The sequence below is a fragment of the Larus michahellis genome, chromosome 12, assembly GCF_964199755.1.
Source record: "Larus michahellis chromosome 12, bLarMic1.1, whole genome shotgun sequence".
NCBI lineage: Eukaryota > Metazoa > Chordata > Aves > Charadriiformes > Laridae > Larus > Larus michahellis.
The window spans coordinates 6,040,724-6,052,792 of NC_133907.1; the positions used below are offsets into that span (position 1 = coordinate 6,040,724).

A 12,069-nucleotide genomic window follows, 5' to 3' on the forward strand; every position below is an offset into this window, starting at 1 on the left:
TCCAGCTTGCTCCCAGGAGCAACTAGAGATCGCTTTGTTCCCATCAGGAACATTATTTGGGTCTCCAGATGCTGTTTTGTCATGTTTCTCCTCATCAGCCGTTTCCTGACTCTCTTTGAGTACCTGCAGTGCAGCACCAGTCTCATGAGAGGTCAGAGGGCGAATAAAGAAAAGTGAACCAAAAAAGCACATCTTCTTCTGCAGCAGGACATGGCAGGTGTGTGTGGCCCCTCACCAGGATCTTGCAGACACTGGTGCCACCGTCGTTTGCAAAAGAAGCAGCCAGAAGAAAGAGCAAATGCCCATGGTGACAAGCAGCACTGCTCCTGCGCCTCCTGGGGATGGCTGGGCTGTGTCCAGGGCATGTCATCGCTAAACTGACGTGGAGCTCACAGCATCCACAGAAATCCTGCTTCCGCAGGGTGGCAGAAGCTGGACCCAGACCCCCCTCGCGCGCCCACCCAGGTCCACAGACACGGAACGTCCTGAGGCTGACACAGACGGATGGGAAAGGGGCTCTTGACATTCAAACTGCTCATTTTCTCTCCCTCTTCTGTTCCCCTTCCTACCCACCTCAGCCCACTGAAACACAGACTCCTCTGCCATGTCCTGCCCACTGTCTTTCTGTGAAGGCGGGTATAATTTTACAGCATTCGGTGCAAAGAATTAATGTTATGCGGTTAAATTTTACAGGCTAGGATCCCATTCCTCCTTCCTGACCCCCTGTGCTGCTCGTCCTCCTACACCGCAGCCCTGGGGTGACCTGCAAGGGCAGACCCAACACCGTTGTGAGGATCCAGCAGGATAATGAAGCTTTGCCTGCAGAAGTCTTGCTGACAAACTAGGATGTGGGATTGGGTTCAACAGGCTTTCCGCTGCCGCCAAAAGCCTGCCCGCCCCAAGGACACTGGGGACAGACGGGACTTGTCCAAAGTCTCTCTGAGAATCCAAGAAGAGCTCAGGTAACCTCAGCTGTGAAACAGCTGTTTGTGTCTGGCAGACACCGGCAGGATGGCATGTTTTGTCATGTGCACCTACCGCACACAGCCACAGAAAAATTACCATTAAAACCCAGGGACTGGAGGAGATCCAAACAAGGAGATCCAATATAACTCATCAGTTATATTTAGGTGATCCCTGACAGGCATTGTTCTGATGTGCTCTTAAAAAGACATCCTTATCCCTCAAAAGACGGGGACTCCTTTATTGAGGATTTGTTCCAGTATTTAAGTCATTTTGTAATTGGAAAGTTTTTGCAAAGATCAAATACAGTCTCCCTTGATTCAAACCAACACAAGGACTTCTTCTCCACTAACTGTAGGTACAACCGATCACTGTCCTGTCTGCAGCACACGTACAAAGCTGAGCGCTCTCTCCATCGAGCTTTCACAGCTTAAACAAAACCATTATTTTCACCTTTCCCCATGAGTTTCTACAGCCATAGTTATTTTTCCTCTCCTCTGGACGACGTCCAACTTTTGTGGCTAACAATTTGGAGCAGCCGTAATAAGCACATAAAAAGCCCAGTGCTGATGATAATGAAGTTATAGCAACACTGATGATGACTTGATTAGCCCCACATCCGCAGGTCAGGTTTGTGTAACAGCCCTGATCTCATCCCGGGCTGATGCAGCCCCGGCCAAAGCGGCAGGAAGGAGACAACGAAAGCAGGAGCCTCTTCCAGCGCGTGAGCCGTGAGTCACCCAGCCTCTCCTCCTGCAGCCGGTCTCCCGTGGGTGCTGAGCGTGGTTACTGCTGGGCCAATGGCTACAGCAGAAGAATCGCACTGGTCACGCTGGGGGGACACAGCCACAGGCTGCAGCGACAAATGCTGAGAGACACCAACACACCGTCCTCTGGAGGCCCCACCACAGCGCCCGCAATGCAGACGCTGGTCTGGAATATCCAGCAGAGCTGGCGGAGGAGAATCCGCTTTCCCTCTCTGTGGCACGGTGAAGTGCTTCCCCACTCCCACACAGAGCGCGTGAGGAAACTGGAAACGACTGCTTGAGCACACGTCCGTGCTGCACCGGCCTCCACACCCGCCGCTCTGAACGTGAAGCACTGAGCGGCCTCAGCATCGTGTGCTTTGGGAAATCCCGTTTGTTTACATCTTACAATCGCCTTGGAAGTAACAAGGAAAAACATTACCAGCAAAACAGCAAATGTTTTTTAACCAAAGAAAATGTTGTTATCCAGCTGACCCAGCAGGAAAGCCTCTTGTTGAACATGACAGAGGGTAAGAAAGTCTAGAAAATGACAGACAAGTCATTTTGACTATTCTGCGCTTGTTAGACAAGATGAGGAAATGCTGGTTTCAAGTGTTTCCTCAGATAAACGATGAGATTCCAGAAAGATGAAAGACTTGCGGGAAAAAGTCGACCGTAACTACAATGAGTTGTGCTGGTTTTGGCCGGGGTAGAGTTAACTTTCGTCACAGTAACTAGTATGGGGCTATGTTTTGGATTTGTGCTGGAAAGAGTGTTGGTAACACAGGGATGTTTTAGTTACTACTGAGCAGTGCTTACACAATGTCAAGGCTTTTTCTGCTCCTCACGCCACCCTGCCTGTGATCAGGCTGGGGGACACAGCAATTTGGGAGGGGACACAGCTGGGACAGCTGTCCCCAACTGACCAAAGGGATATTCCATGCCATATAACGTCGTGTTCGGTATATAAAGGTGGGGGAAGAAGAAGGAAGGGAGGATGTTCAGAGTTAGGGTGTTTCTCTTCCCAAGTAACCATTACATCTGATGGAGCCCTGCGTTCCTGGAGATGGCTGCACACCCGCCTGACAATGGGAAGCAGGGAATTAATTCCTTGTTTTGCTTTGCTTATGCACGGCTTTTGTTCTACCTGTTAAATTTTCTTTCTTTATCTCAACCCACGAGTTTTCTCGCTTTTACTCTTCTGAATTCTCTCCCCCAGCCCGCTGGGGCGGGGGGTGAGCGGGTGGCTGTGTGGTGCTTGGTTGTTGGCTGCGGTTAAACCATGACACAAGTTTATTTTTCCATTTCAGGCACAGAGTATAACACAAGGAAGAACGCAGAGATCGTGGAAGGACAAACATTTGCATTTCTGCAACTGCAACTCTTTGGGTCTCACAGGCAGGGTCAATGTGCAACCAGTTTCACCTGAGACAGGTCCTGTCCGAGGTGGAACAGGGTGGAACAGCGTAACTTTCTAAGGCTTTGGGACTCAGGATTATTTTAGAGCTAACTGTCCCTCACTGCGTTCATCCATGAAGCTGCACTTCTTTAGAACTAAGGATTTCTTTAGCGCTGCGTGCTCTGACATGACCTGTCGCCCGCGTACGTATGAGAGGGACCACACAGTGCACGGGGTGAGGTTTAAAACAAGCCATGAGGGAAAAACAATGGTGGAGGCCTGGCGGGGAGCAAGCGCGGCTCCGTTAAACTCCCGGCGGCCACGTCAGCCTGCCTCGCCCTCTCGGGCCGGTTGCGTTCGGCTCCCCGCTCTGCCCCACCGCCTCCTCCTCGGGAACGGCCCCATCCCCAAACACCGTGTGTGTGTGTTCTCCCTCACGAGGCTCCCCGGTCCGGCACCGGGCCTCCCGCTGCCGTCGCCATGGCAACCCTTCACTTCCGGCGCACTGTCGGGGCGTCGCGGGCCGATGACGCCAGCTGCGCCCGGCGCTTCCGGTTGCACCAAGCGGGAGCGGGATCGGGGCCGCCGCCGCTGCCGCCATGGGCGCCGCCCGGGATGCGGAGCAGCAGCCGGGGCCGCCGGGCGAGGAGGGTCTAGGCGGCGCCGAGGAGCAGCTGGTCAGCACGGTGAGGCGGGGGGGGGCCGGGGCCGGGGGGTGGAGGGAAGGGGAGGGGGCAGCGGGCGGGCCGCGGCTGACGGCTGTGTCCCGCAGAGCCCCTGGAACATCATGATCAAGCACCGGCAGGTGCAGCGGCGTGGCCGGCGCTCACAGATGACCACCAGGTACGGAGTGGGCCGGGTCGGAGGGACCGGGCCGGTCGGGAGCTGGGCTGGGGGGGCGGTGGGGGGTGTCCGGGCCGGCTGGATCTGAGGGGGAAGGTTGAACAGCGGGACTGGACTGGGCTGGACCAAACTGGGCACCAGACCGGAGGGGAGGATGTGGGTCAGAGCAGTCTGGGGGACACCCACACACACACACCTGAATCTTCCACCTTCAGCTTCACGGACCCGGTCGTGTCCATGGACCTGCTGCGAGCTGTCCTGCAGCCCAGCATCAACGAGGAAATCCGGGCCGTCTTCAACAAGTACATGAAGGTGAGAACTGCCCCATCCCATCATGGGCTGCATAGAGAGAGCTCCACTCCCAGCTGCTCTGCGAGGCTGTGGCGCCTGGCTCGTGGGTGCAGCGTGGGAGCTGGGCCTGCATGCCTGCCCTGACGCTGCCTGGCTGCTCAGGCTGTAACCCTCTCCTCCAGTTTTTCCAGAAGGCAGCAATCAACGTACGTGATAATGTCGGGGAGGAGGTGGACCCAGAACAGCTCATCCAGGAGACGTGTCGGAGCTGCCTGGAGCAGGTGGGTGCTAAGTGAGGGGCTCCGCTCCCTCAGCAGAGCCTGGTACCTGGACGAGCAGAGCAGCCCAGCTAGGACACATCCCTCTTAATGGCTTTGCCATTAGTCGGGAGGGATGACACATCCACAGCCCTTCTATGGTTGCTGGGCTCGGCTTCATTCTCACTGGGAAGAGGAGAGCAGTCAGGTCCGGGGGCAGCTCATGCTGCTGCTTTCTGCTGCTGCCGTTAGCACGTGGTGCATGGAGCTTCCACAGAGACCAGCCTCCTGGCATCTGTCAGAGAGTCCTGGGGGGGCAGGTTTTTTTTCTTTCACATCTTGCTTTCGTCCCAGTTGACCAGATTGTGCTTTTGCATCTTGCTATCTCTGAAAGCACTGCATGGCGGCACTCCAAAAGCAGACATGTTACAGGGCTTTCAGGCAGATACACAAAAGTGAGTGTTGCTGGCAGGTCCCTCTTGGGCCCAGAATCGGGTAACCCTTCTTTGTCTTCCTGCAGGCCAAACTGTTGTTCTCTGATGGCAAAAAGGTTGTTCCCAGGTTGCCCCATGAGCAGGTAGTACCAAAGGTAAAAGTTATAATTGTTCCCAGAGGCTTGAATGGCTTGTAAGAGCTGTGAGAAAGGTTGGAATTGCTTTGTTCTCTGCCTCTTCTTGTCCATCAGTACTCCAGGGGGAAGGCAGAGCTGGGGGATGTTAGGCGAGGAGGGAGTGGTACCTACAGGGCAACAAAAATCCCAGGTGCAGTCACCGCTTGTTGGGAGTTCGGTGCCTCTCACAGGGACAGGGTGGGGTTGGCATTTCCCTGTGCACTCGGGCTTTCTGCCTCAAATGTGGCAAAGGCGAGGACGGACAGCGGGATGCATGGAGCTCTGCCCGCCTGGCGGGGAGAAGGGCCCGGCTCATCCCACTGCCATTCCTCTTCCAGCGTGCCAGACAGATGGATGAGGAGCTGAATCGTCGAGGGAGCCCCATTCCCAAAAAGGTAGGAAGGCTTTTCCGTACAAGGGATTTTATTTTTTGGGAAGCCTCGTCCTCCTTCCTGGCCATTCCCAGAATATGAGCGCGTGCAAGTGCACGGGCAGCTTTTGGGGTGCCTCAGAGGTGCTCGTTCTCATGCCAGCCAACATTTCTGCTCATGACAAAAAGAGCAGCTTCCCTGGGAGGGGGCGGGTAGCAGAGAGAGTTCTCTCTGCCTGCACAGCTAAGTCACTGAAGGATTTCTTCCATGCAGAGGAAGGGGCGGCCTCCAGTACAGAGCCTGTCAAACGATCGCGGGGTCTCAGGCATGGCTGCGTGAGTATGGGTCCCGTGTTTCAGGAGGGCAGGGGGGGAAATGAGGCTGCCTGAATTGGGGAGTACAGAATCCCTGCAGTCTCCTCCCCATCCTGCAGAAAGTAAAGGTGCAGGGGGAGTGCCAGCAGGCAGGCGGGAGGGATTTAGGTTGAGCTGTTCTTCCCAGGAGGCAAAGACCTTCAAGGAAACAGTTTTAAACAGGCCTAAAGGGGTGAAAAGGTCCAGATGGACTATTCAGAGTGAGCAGTGGGTGGTGATGGGATCTTGGCAGCTGGGGAGAGAACAACTTGCAGCAAAGATGAAGGGCTGGAGCAGGGCACCGTGGGGGAATGGCGGGTGTGAACAAAGGCGGATCTGGAAGGGCTGGGGCTCAGTCCGTGCTGCTGGTGCCACAGTGGTGACTGCGCTGGTCGCATAGGAACTCGTTCTTACTGCATTTTCCTTCTCCTCAGGTGGAAGCTCAAGGTCTCTGAGCCAGTGAGAAGGGATGGACCAAAGGTATTGGCTGGCCAACACTACTGGGCTCACCCTCTCCTCCCCTTTGCTTCCGCCAGCAGAGCCCTGCTGCTGCGGGAGCGGAGGACAGCACTGAGCTGTGCTGCGCCCCAACGGGCCCCTGCAGTGCAGGAGAGAAGCAAGAAGAGGAGCGAAGTGCCTGGAGGCCTTTGCTTGTCTCCCCCAGGCACTGTAGCCTGTAGCTCTGCAGAGTGGTGCCACTGTTAAGAGACCTGGGGAGAGCAGTAGTAGCCAGGAGGATCCCACAAGTGTTTCCCACAAGGGAAACTGCTTAGATCAGCCCAGAGGGAATGTAATTTCCCTCCTCTGCGGAAGTCCGGAGGTCTGTGGCCAGCTCCCTCCCTCCCAGGCTGGGGGTGGTTCCAAGGTTTCCCATCAGAGAGCTGAGGCTCGTGGAGCATGGAGCACCAGCTTCATTTCTAATGTTGCCGCTTTTCCAATTGCTCTGTAGTGGGATCCATCCCGACTGACTGAAACCACAACCTTTGTGCTGGGATCTCGAGCAAACAAGTAAGGAATGGCCCTGTTGATGGAGGGTGGTGTCTCCAAGGCAGGAGCCCGTAAGACTCCTCCCGTCACTTCGCTTCTCTGCCTCGAAAGCAGTAGGAAGGGCTTGGGGAGGAGAGGTGTCCCCATACCACCGCGGCCACCCTCCCTGCAGGTGTAACACCCCCTCGTGTTCCTCTTTCAGAGCTCTCGGGATGGGAGGAACAAGAGGGCGCCTCTACATCAAGCATCCCCACCTCTTTAAGGTCAGATGCCGCAGCAGGACGCTTCCTCCTTCGGGGTTTGCTCAGAAACGGTTTCTGATGGGAATCGGGAGCGTGTGCTTCGGATCACTTGTTTTCTTCCTCCCCCACACCCTTGTTTGTTGTCTTAGAGCACGCACGCAGTCTGTCTAGCACACTGGAACATAAGTTAACAGCTTAGGGCAGCCTCCAAAGTGGTGGGTTTGGCTGGAGCCAGGGCTTGAGGCTGGAGAAACGGCAGGCAGAGCTGAGCCCCCACTTCCCTGACAGCCCCTGGTGGGGGGCAACGCACTTGAGGGAGCGCTGGAGCGGGGCACAGCATCCCGGCAGGAGGGTGGTCAGAGCGGAAGGTCTGTTGCCTGTGTTGAGCTAGGTCCTTGCTGCTTTATTGCAGTACGCAGCCGACCCGCAAGATAAGCACTGGCTGGCAGAGCAGCAGCACATGAGGGCCACTGGGGGCAAGATGGTGAGTACGCCTGGGCTGGCGGCTGCTGCAGCCGGCGGGGACCGCGCAGAGACCCACCGCAGGGCTAGGACGGGCAGAGGAGCCGCCTGCTTCGGGGAAGGTGGCTTCAGCAGGAGGCTAGGCAGGGCGCACGGAGGCAGACGTGCTCCCAGGGGGCTGCGGAGGTCCATCCGCTGCCCCCTGGGATTTGGGCGAAGGCAAGTGGCGCAGGCCAGGAGGCCACCCCGGCTCCCACGGGGAGCTTTGGCTCCGTGCTGGCTGGGGACAGGGGATGTGGCACTGCCCTCACTACTGCCAGAGTGGGTGTGTGACAGCCCTGAGGTGTGTCCCCCCCTTGTGCTGCAGGCCTACCTCCTCATCGAAGAGGACATTCGGGATTTGGCGGCCAGTGACGATTACAGGTGAGGAACAGAGCAGAGGTGCCATGTGTGCCTGGGGCTGCTGTCCCCGGTGGGGGGGGCCTCTGCTGTGACCACCCTTGCTTCTCTGCAGGGGGGGCCCTGTGTTGGAGAAGCGCTGCCCTATGCTGGCTGGGGGGGGCTCAGTGCTGGTTGAGGGCTTGCTGCTGGTTGGGGGTTGGTGCCAGGGGTCCATGGTGGGTGCCAGGGGTTTGGGCTCACTGCTGGTTGGGGTCAATGGTGGGTGCTGGGGCTTTGGGCTTGCAGCTGGACGGGGGCCTGGGGTGGGTGCTGGGGGTTTGAGTTCACTGCTGGACGGGCATCTGGGGTGGGTGCTGGGGGTTTGGGCTTGGTGCTAGTTGGGGGTCCACAGTGAGTGCTGGAGGTTTGGGCGCAGTGCTGGTTGGAGAGCCATGGTGAGTGCCAGGGTCCGTAGTGGGTGCTGGGGGCTTGGGCTTGTTGCTGGCTGGGGGTCTATGGTGGGTGCCAGGGGTTGGGGCTTGGTGCTGGTTGGGGGTCCATAGTGGGTGCTGGGGTCTATGGTGGGTGCTAGGGATTTGGGCTCGCTGCTGGTTGGGGGTCCATGGTGGGTGCTGAGGGGTTGGGTTCAGTGATGGGGGTCCATGGTGGGTGCTGGGGGGTCAGGTTCGGTACCGGTTGGGGGTTCATGGTGGGTGCTGGAGGTTTGGGCCTGGTGCTGGTGGGGGGTCTGTGGTGGGTGCCGAGGTCCCACTGTCTCACCCCACCTCTCCCCAGGGATTCCGTCGACCTGCGGCTGGACGAGCTGAAGCCATTTGTCCCGCCGGCATGGATGACGGAGAAGATGCAGAAGCACATGGAGACGCTTCGCCGCGGGGGGGACGCGCCGCCCCCCGAGTGCCCCCCTGAACCCTGAGAGCCCCCTCCGGGCCCCTAATAAAGCCGCTTCGCACTTGCTTCCGCCGCCTCCTGGGGCCGGGGTGGGAGGGTTGGTGGTGTCTGGCCCTTTAAGAGACCCGCGGCTCCGCCCCGCGGGGCAGCGGCCAATCGCGACGCTTCCGCGGCGGCGGCCGCCGGCCGTTACCGTGACAGCCGCATCCGGGGCGAGTCGCCATTGGTCGGCTCGAAGGGAGCTGCCCGCTGATTGGCGGAGGGGCCGCACGTTGGAAACATTCAAACGGGGCGCGGGAGGTGGGGCGGGACCGGACGGGGCGGGACGGGACGGAACGGAACGGAACCGAACCATCGCACCGGAGAGCGCCCTGCTCCGGGACCGCCGCACCGGGATCGGGACAGCCGCACCGGGGAGCCTCCTGCGCCGCACCGTCACCGGGCCGCCGCACCGGGGAGCCTCCTGCGCCGCACCGTCACCGGGCCGCCGCACAGGAGGGCGCCCTGTATCGTCCCTCCGCACCGGCGAGCCCCGCTAAGAGAGCCCAGACCCCTACTCGGCACCGGGGGAGCCCCGCCGCACCGGGGAGCCCCGGAGGGAGCGGAGCCCGGTGCGGCGCCGCCCGGGAGCGGGAGTCGCGTCCAGCGCCCGTGAGCCGCCGGGTACCGTCGCCCAGCACCTCCGGGAGCCGCCATGGCCTCGCAGAACGCCGACCCCGCCGCCGTGTCCAGCGCGGCTGCCCGTAAAGCGGCTGAAGGGGGAGCGACGGCGGCCCGCGGCTCGGTGGGGAAGAGGTGAGCTAGGGCCGGGGCGGGAGCTGGGGTCTGCCCCGCCGGACCGGCCCGGTAACGTGTGCTTCCCCCGCAGGCTGCAGCAGGAGCTGATGGCGCTCATGGTGAGTCGGGTCCCGGGGGGGCGGTTCCGGAGCCGAGCCGGGGGGGCTCTGGGGGGAGTCCCGGTCCGCCCTGACCCGCTGTCCCCGCAGATGTCCGGTGACAAAGGCATCTCCGCCTTCCCCGAGTCTGACAACCTCTTCAAGTGGATCGGGACCATCGACGGTGCCGCCGGCACGGTGAGTAGCTGGGACCCCGGGTCTACCCTGGTCCCCCCGGGATGAGGGTGGTCTCAGTCCTCCCCGCAGCCCTCCCTTCAATCTGGGGTTCCCCCTGCGCCCTGGCTCCCCTTGGGGTGCCCGTCCCCCCCCCGGGCCATGGCCCCTGTCGCTGACTCCTGCCCACAGGCCTACGAGGAGCTGCGGTACAAGCTGTCGCTGGAGTTCCCCAGCGGGTACCCCTACACCGCACCCACCGTGCGGTTCCTGACGCCCTGCTACCACCCCAACGTCGACACCCAGGGCAACATCTGCCTCGACATCCTCAAGGACAAGTGGTCGGCCCTCTACGATGTCCGCACCATCCTGCTCTCCATCCAGAGCCTGCTGGCAGGTGGGTCCTGCGGCCACCATGCTGCAGTGGGGTACTGGGAGGGATGGGGTGGGGGGGGGCGACAGTGGTGGGGTGCAGGGCTTGGGGGTCCAAGCCACCCCACCCGCTGACCCAGCCCCTATCCCCAGAGCCAAACATCGAGAGCCCCCTGAACACACACGCCGCTGAACTCTGGAAGAACCAAGCTGGTGAGTGCCTGGGGTGGAAGCCCCTACTTTGCTCCCTCAGACCTCTGACCCTGCTGCCTACCCAGTCCCGTGGCTGCCCCGGGACCCCCAGCCCCATATCCCCCCTCTCTCCTCAGCCTACAAGAAGTACGTGCGGGAGACGTATGCCAAGCAAGCCAAGAGCCAGGAGACCTGACCCACGCCACCTCTCCCCATCACGCTTGGGTCTCTGTCCGCTCCCCGTCCGGCCGCTTCCCCCGGCTTTCTGTATCATAGGCTGTTTTTAAATTAATTTCGCAGTCCGAGCCACGGTTAATGTATAAATAAATGCATGTTTATAACTTTTCTTCTGGGGGTTTTGTGGCAGCCTGGCAACCCGTGAGTGCCCAGAGGTAGCTTCTCTCGGTCAGCCCAACAACAGGGTCCCACTGGCCCCTCTGCAAGCATGGGGAGGAAGGGAGGGGACACTGATCCCCATGGGGTAACAGGGGCTTTATTAACACTTGGGGTGCCAAGAGCTCATCCTGGTCCCTCCACTGGGTGGGGGCAGCCCCTAAGCATCACTGCCCAGGCAGGGGGCCGGGGGAGCAGGGGTACACAGGGCTCTGTCCCCAGCTCCATGATGGAGGCATCGTGGATGGGGGGGTGGGCGTGGGGGGTGACAGCCCTGCCACCTCTCCTGCCCCTCTGTCAGAGGACCCTGCAGCAGTGCCCAGCATAAGATCCCCCCCAAGCGGCTCCAGCTGCTGGGGCTGCGGTGCTGCCTGTCCCCACCGGCTGCGTGGGCTCCACCGTCCACAAGGGGATGTTGGCTCTGGTCTCCATCTCCGCCAGCGTGGCCCTCACCTGCTCGATCTCCTCCTCCAGGCACGGGGTGGCCGGGGGCTGTGCAGGACCCCCCCCCCGCCGGCTCCCCTTGCGGCCGGGTGGCCCCCGGAGCCCCAGTCCGGTGCGCAGCGGGGCCGTGCCACCCCCCTGCACGGAGAAGAGCTGGCAGAGGTGGTGGGCTCGGCGCAGATCCTGCAGGAAGAGCTCCAGGGCGGAGAGGAAGAGCACCCACAACCGCTCCAGCTCCCGCCGCTCCTCGGGGCTCGCTGGTGCCTGCCGCAGCCCTGCCAGCAGCACCTGCCGCAGCCCTGCGGGACGGGGGACACTGAGCCAGGGTGGCCCCGGAACCCCTCCACCAGCCCCGCTGCGGGTGCAGGGAGGGTAACATGGCGGCTACCCTGGGCCCCCCACTTCCGCACTGCAGCAGGCCCCTCCTTACCAGTGCTGAGCTCCCGCGCCTCCGCACTCCTCCTGCGCCGTTCCTCCCGCAGCTGGGGGCCATCGGCACTGCCCCCCAGCTGCAGCACCAGCTGCCGGTGCCCAGCCGTGGCCTTGCAGAGAGCAGCCTGGATGGCCGCGCATGTCCCCGCTACCCCCTGCGTGCGGCACGCATCCCCTCTCCTCGGTGCCATCGCGCCCCACGAGAATAGGGCAGGGCCAGGGCCCCCCGTGGTCACCCCCGGCTCTCTGGGGGGCTCAGCACCCCTGTGCCGCAGCACTGCGCCTCAGGGATGCAACGGGCTCCAAGCTGTTTCCCTGTGTCCTGCTAACTGCACAGCACTGGTCACACTGTCCCAATATGGGCTGGGTGGGC

At 60.7% G+C, this 12,069-nt stretch overlaps 3 protein-coding genes across 4 annotated transcripts; 2 read left to right on the plus strand and 1 right to left on the minus strand.

The window, feature by feature from the left end:
* Positions 1–3,628: 3,628 nt before the first annotated feature.
* DNTTIP1 (deoxynucleotidyltransferase terminal interacting protein 1) lies at positions 3,629–8,880 on the plus strand. 2 transcript variants are annotated; one of them, XM_074605248.1, is made up of 13 exons: positions 3,629–3,794; positions 3,881–3,951; positions 4,167–4,263; positions 4,425–4,523; positions 5,020–5,088; positions 5,448–5,504; positions 5,754–5,815; positions 6,268–6,313; positions 6,783–6,841; positions 7,023–7,083; positions 7,475–7,546; positions 7,892–7,947; positions 8,701–8,880. In XM_074605248.1, exons 1-13 carry the CDS (start codon positions 3,708–3,710, stop codon positions 8,837–8,839), a joined length of 975 nt encoding a protein of 324 aa, XP_074461349.1. In that variant the 5' UTR covers positions 3,629–3,707; the 3' UTR covers positions 8,840–8,880. The 2 variants fall into 2 exon arrangements, with proteins under 2 accessions (XP_074461349.1, XP_074461350.1); XM_074605249.1 differs by lacking the exon at positions 7,475–7,546.
* A 247-nt stretch (positions 8,881–9,127) lies between these two features.
* Positions 9,128–10,773, plus strand: UBE2C (ubiquitin conjugating enzyme E2 C). The gene is made up of 6 exons (XM_074605260.1): positions 9,128–9,609; positions 9,683–9,710; positions 9,801–9,887; positions 10,056–10,260; positions 10,389–10,448; positions 10,565–10,773. Exons 1-6 carry the CDS (start codon positions 9,509–9,511, stop codon positions 10,621–10,623), a joined length of 540 nt encoding a protein of 179 aa, XP_074461361.1. The 5' UTR covers positions 9,128–9,508; the 3' UTR covers positions 10,624–10,773.
* A 225-nt stretch (positions 10,774–10,998) lies between these two features.
* Positions 10,999–12,027, minus strand: LOC141750337 (regulator of G-protein signaling 9-binding protein-like). Its single transcript, XM_074605259.1, has 2 exons — positions 11,695–12,027; positions 10,999–11,563 (listed from the first exon to the last, which is right to left on the minus strand). Exons 1-2 carry the CDS (start codon positions 11,885–11,887, stop codon positions 11,118–11,120), a joined length of 639 nt encoding a protein of 212 aa, XP_074461360.1. The 5' UTR covers positions 11,888–12,027; the 3' UTR covers positions 10,999–11,117.
* Positions 12,028–12,069: the final 42 nt, after the last annotated feature.

What these genes read in the sequence shown, in the direction of transcription:
- DNTTIP1 (XM_074605248.1), top strand. Translation starts at nt 3,708, where the DNA reads ATGGGCGCCGCCCGGGATGCGGAGCAGCAGCCGGGGCCGCCGGGCGAG. An exon ending in AGGAGCAGCTGGTCAGCACG is followed by an intron (nt 3,795 to 3,880) that starts GTGAGGCGGGGG and finishes TGTGTCCCGCAG; the next exon opens with AGCCCCTGGAACATCATGAT. An exon ending in GCGGCCAGTGACGATTACAG is followed by an intron (nt 7,948 to 8,700) that starts GTGAGGAACAGA and finishes ACCTCTCCCCAG; the next exon opens with GGATTCCGTCGACCTGCGGC.
- UBE2C (XM_074605260.1), top strand. Translation starts at nt 9,509, where the DNA reads ATGGCCTCGCAGAACGCCGACCCCGCCGCCGTGTCCAGCGCGGCTGCC. An exon ending in CGCGGCTCGGTGGGGAAGAG is followed by an intron (nt 9,610 to 9,682) that starts GTGAGCTAGGGC and finishes CTTCCCCCGCAG; the next exon opens with GCTGCAGCAGGAGCTGATGG. An exon ending in AGGAGCTGATGGCGCTCATG is followed by an intron (nt 9,711 to 9,800) that starts GTGAGTCGGGTC and finishes CTGTCCCCGCAG; the next exon opens with ATGTCCGGTGACAAAGGCAT.
- LOC141750337 (XM_074605259.1), bottom strand. Translation starts at nt 11,887, where the DNA reads ATGGCACCGAGGAGAGGGGATGCGTGCCGCACGCAGGGGGTAGCGGGG. An exon ending in GGCGCGGGAGCTCAGCACTG is followed by an intron (nt 11,564 to 11,694) that starts GTAAGGAGGGGC and finishes CCCGTCCCGCAG; the next exon opens with GGCTGCGGCAGGTGCTGCTG.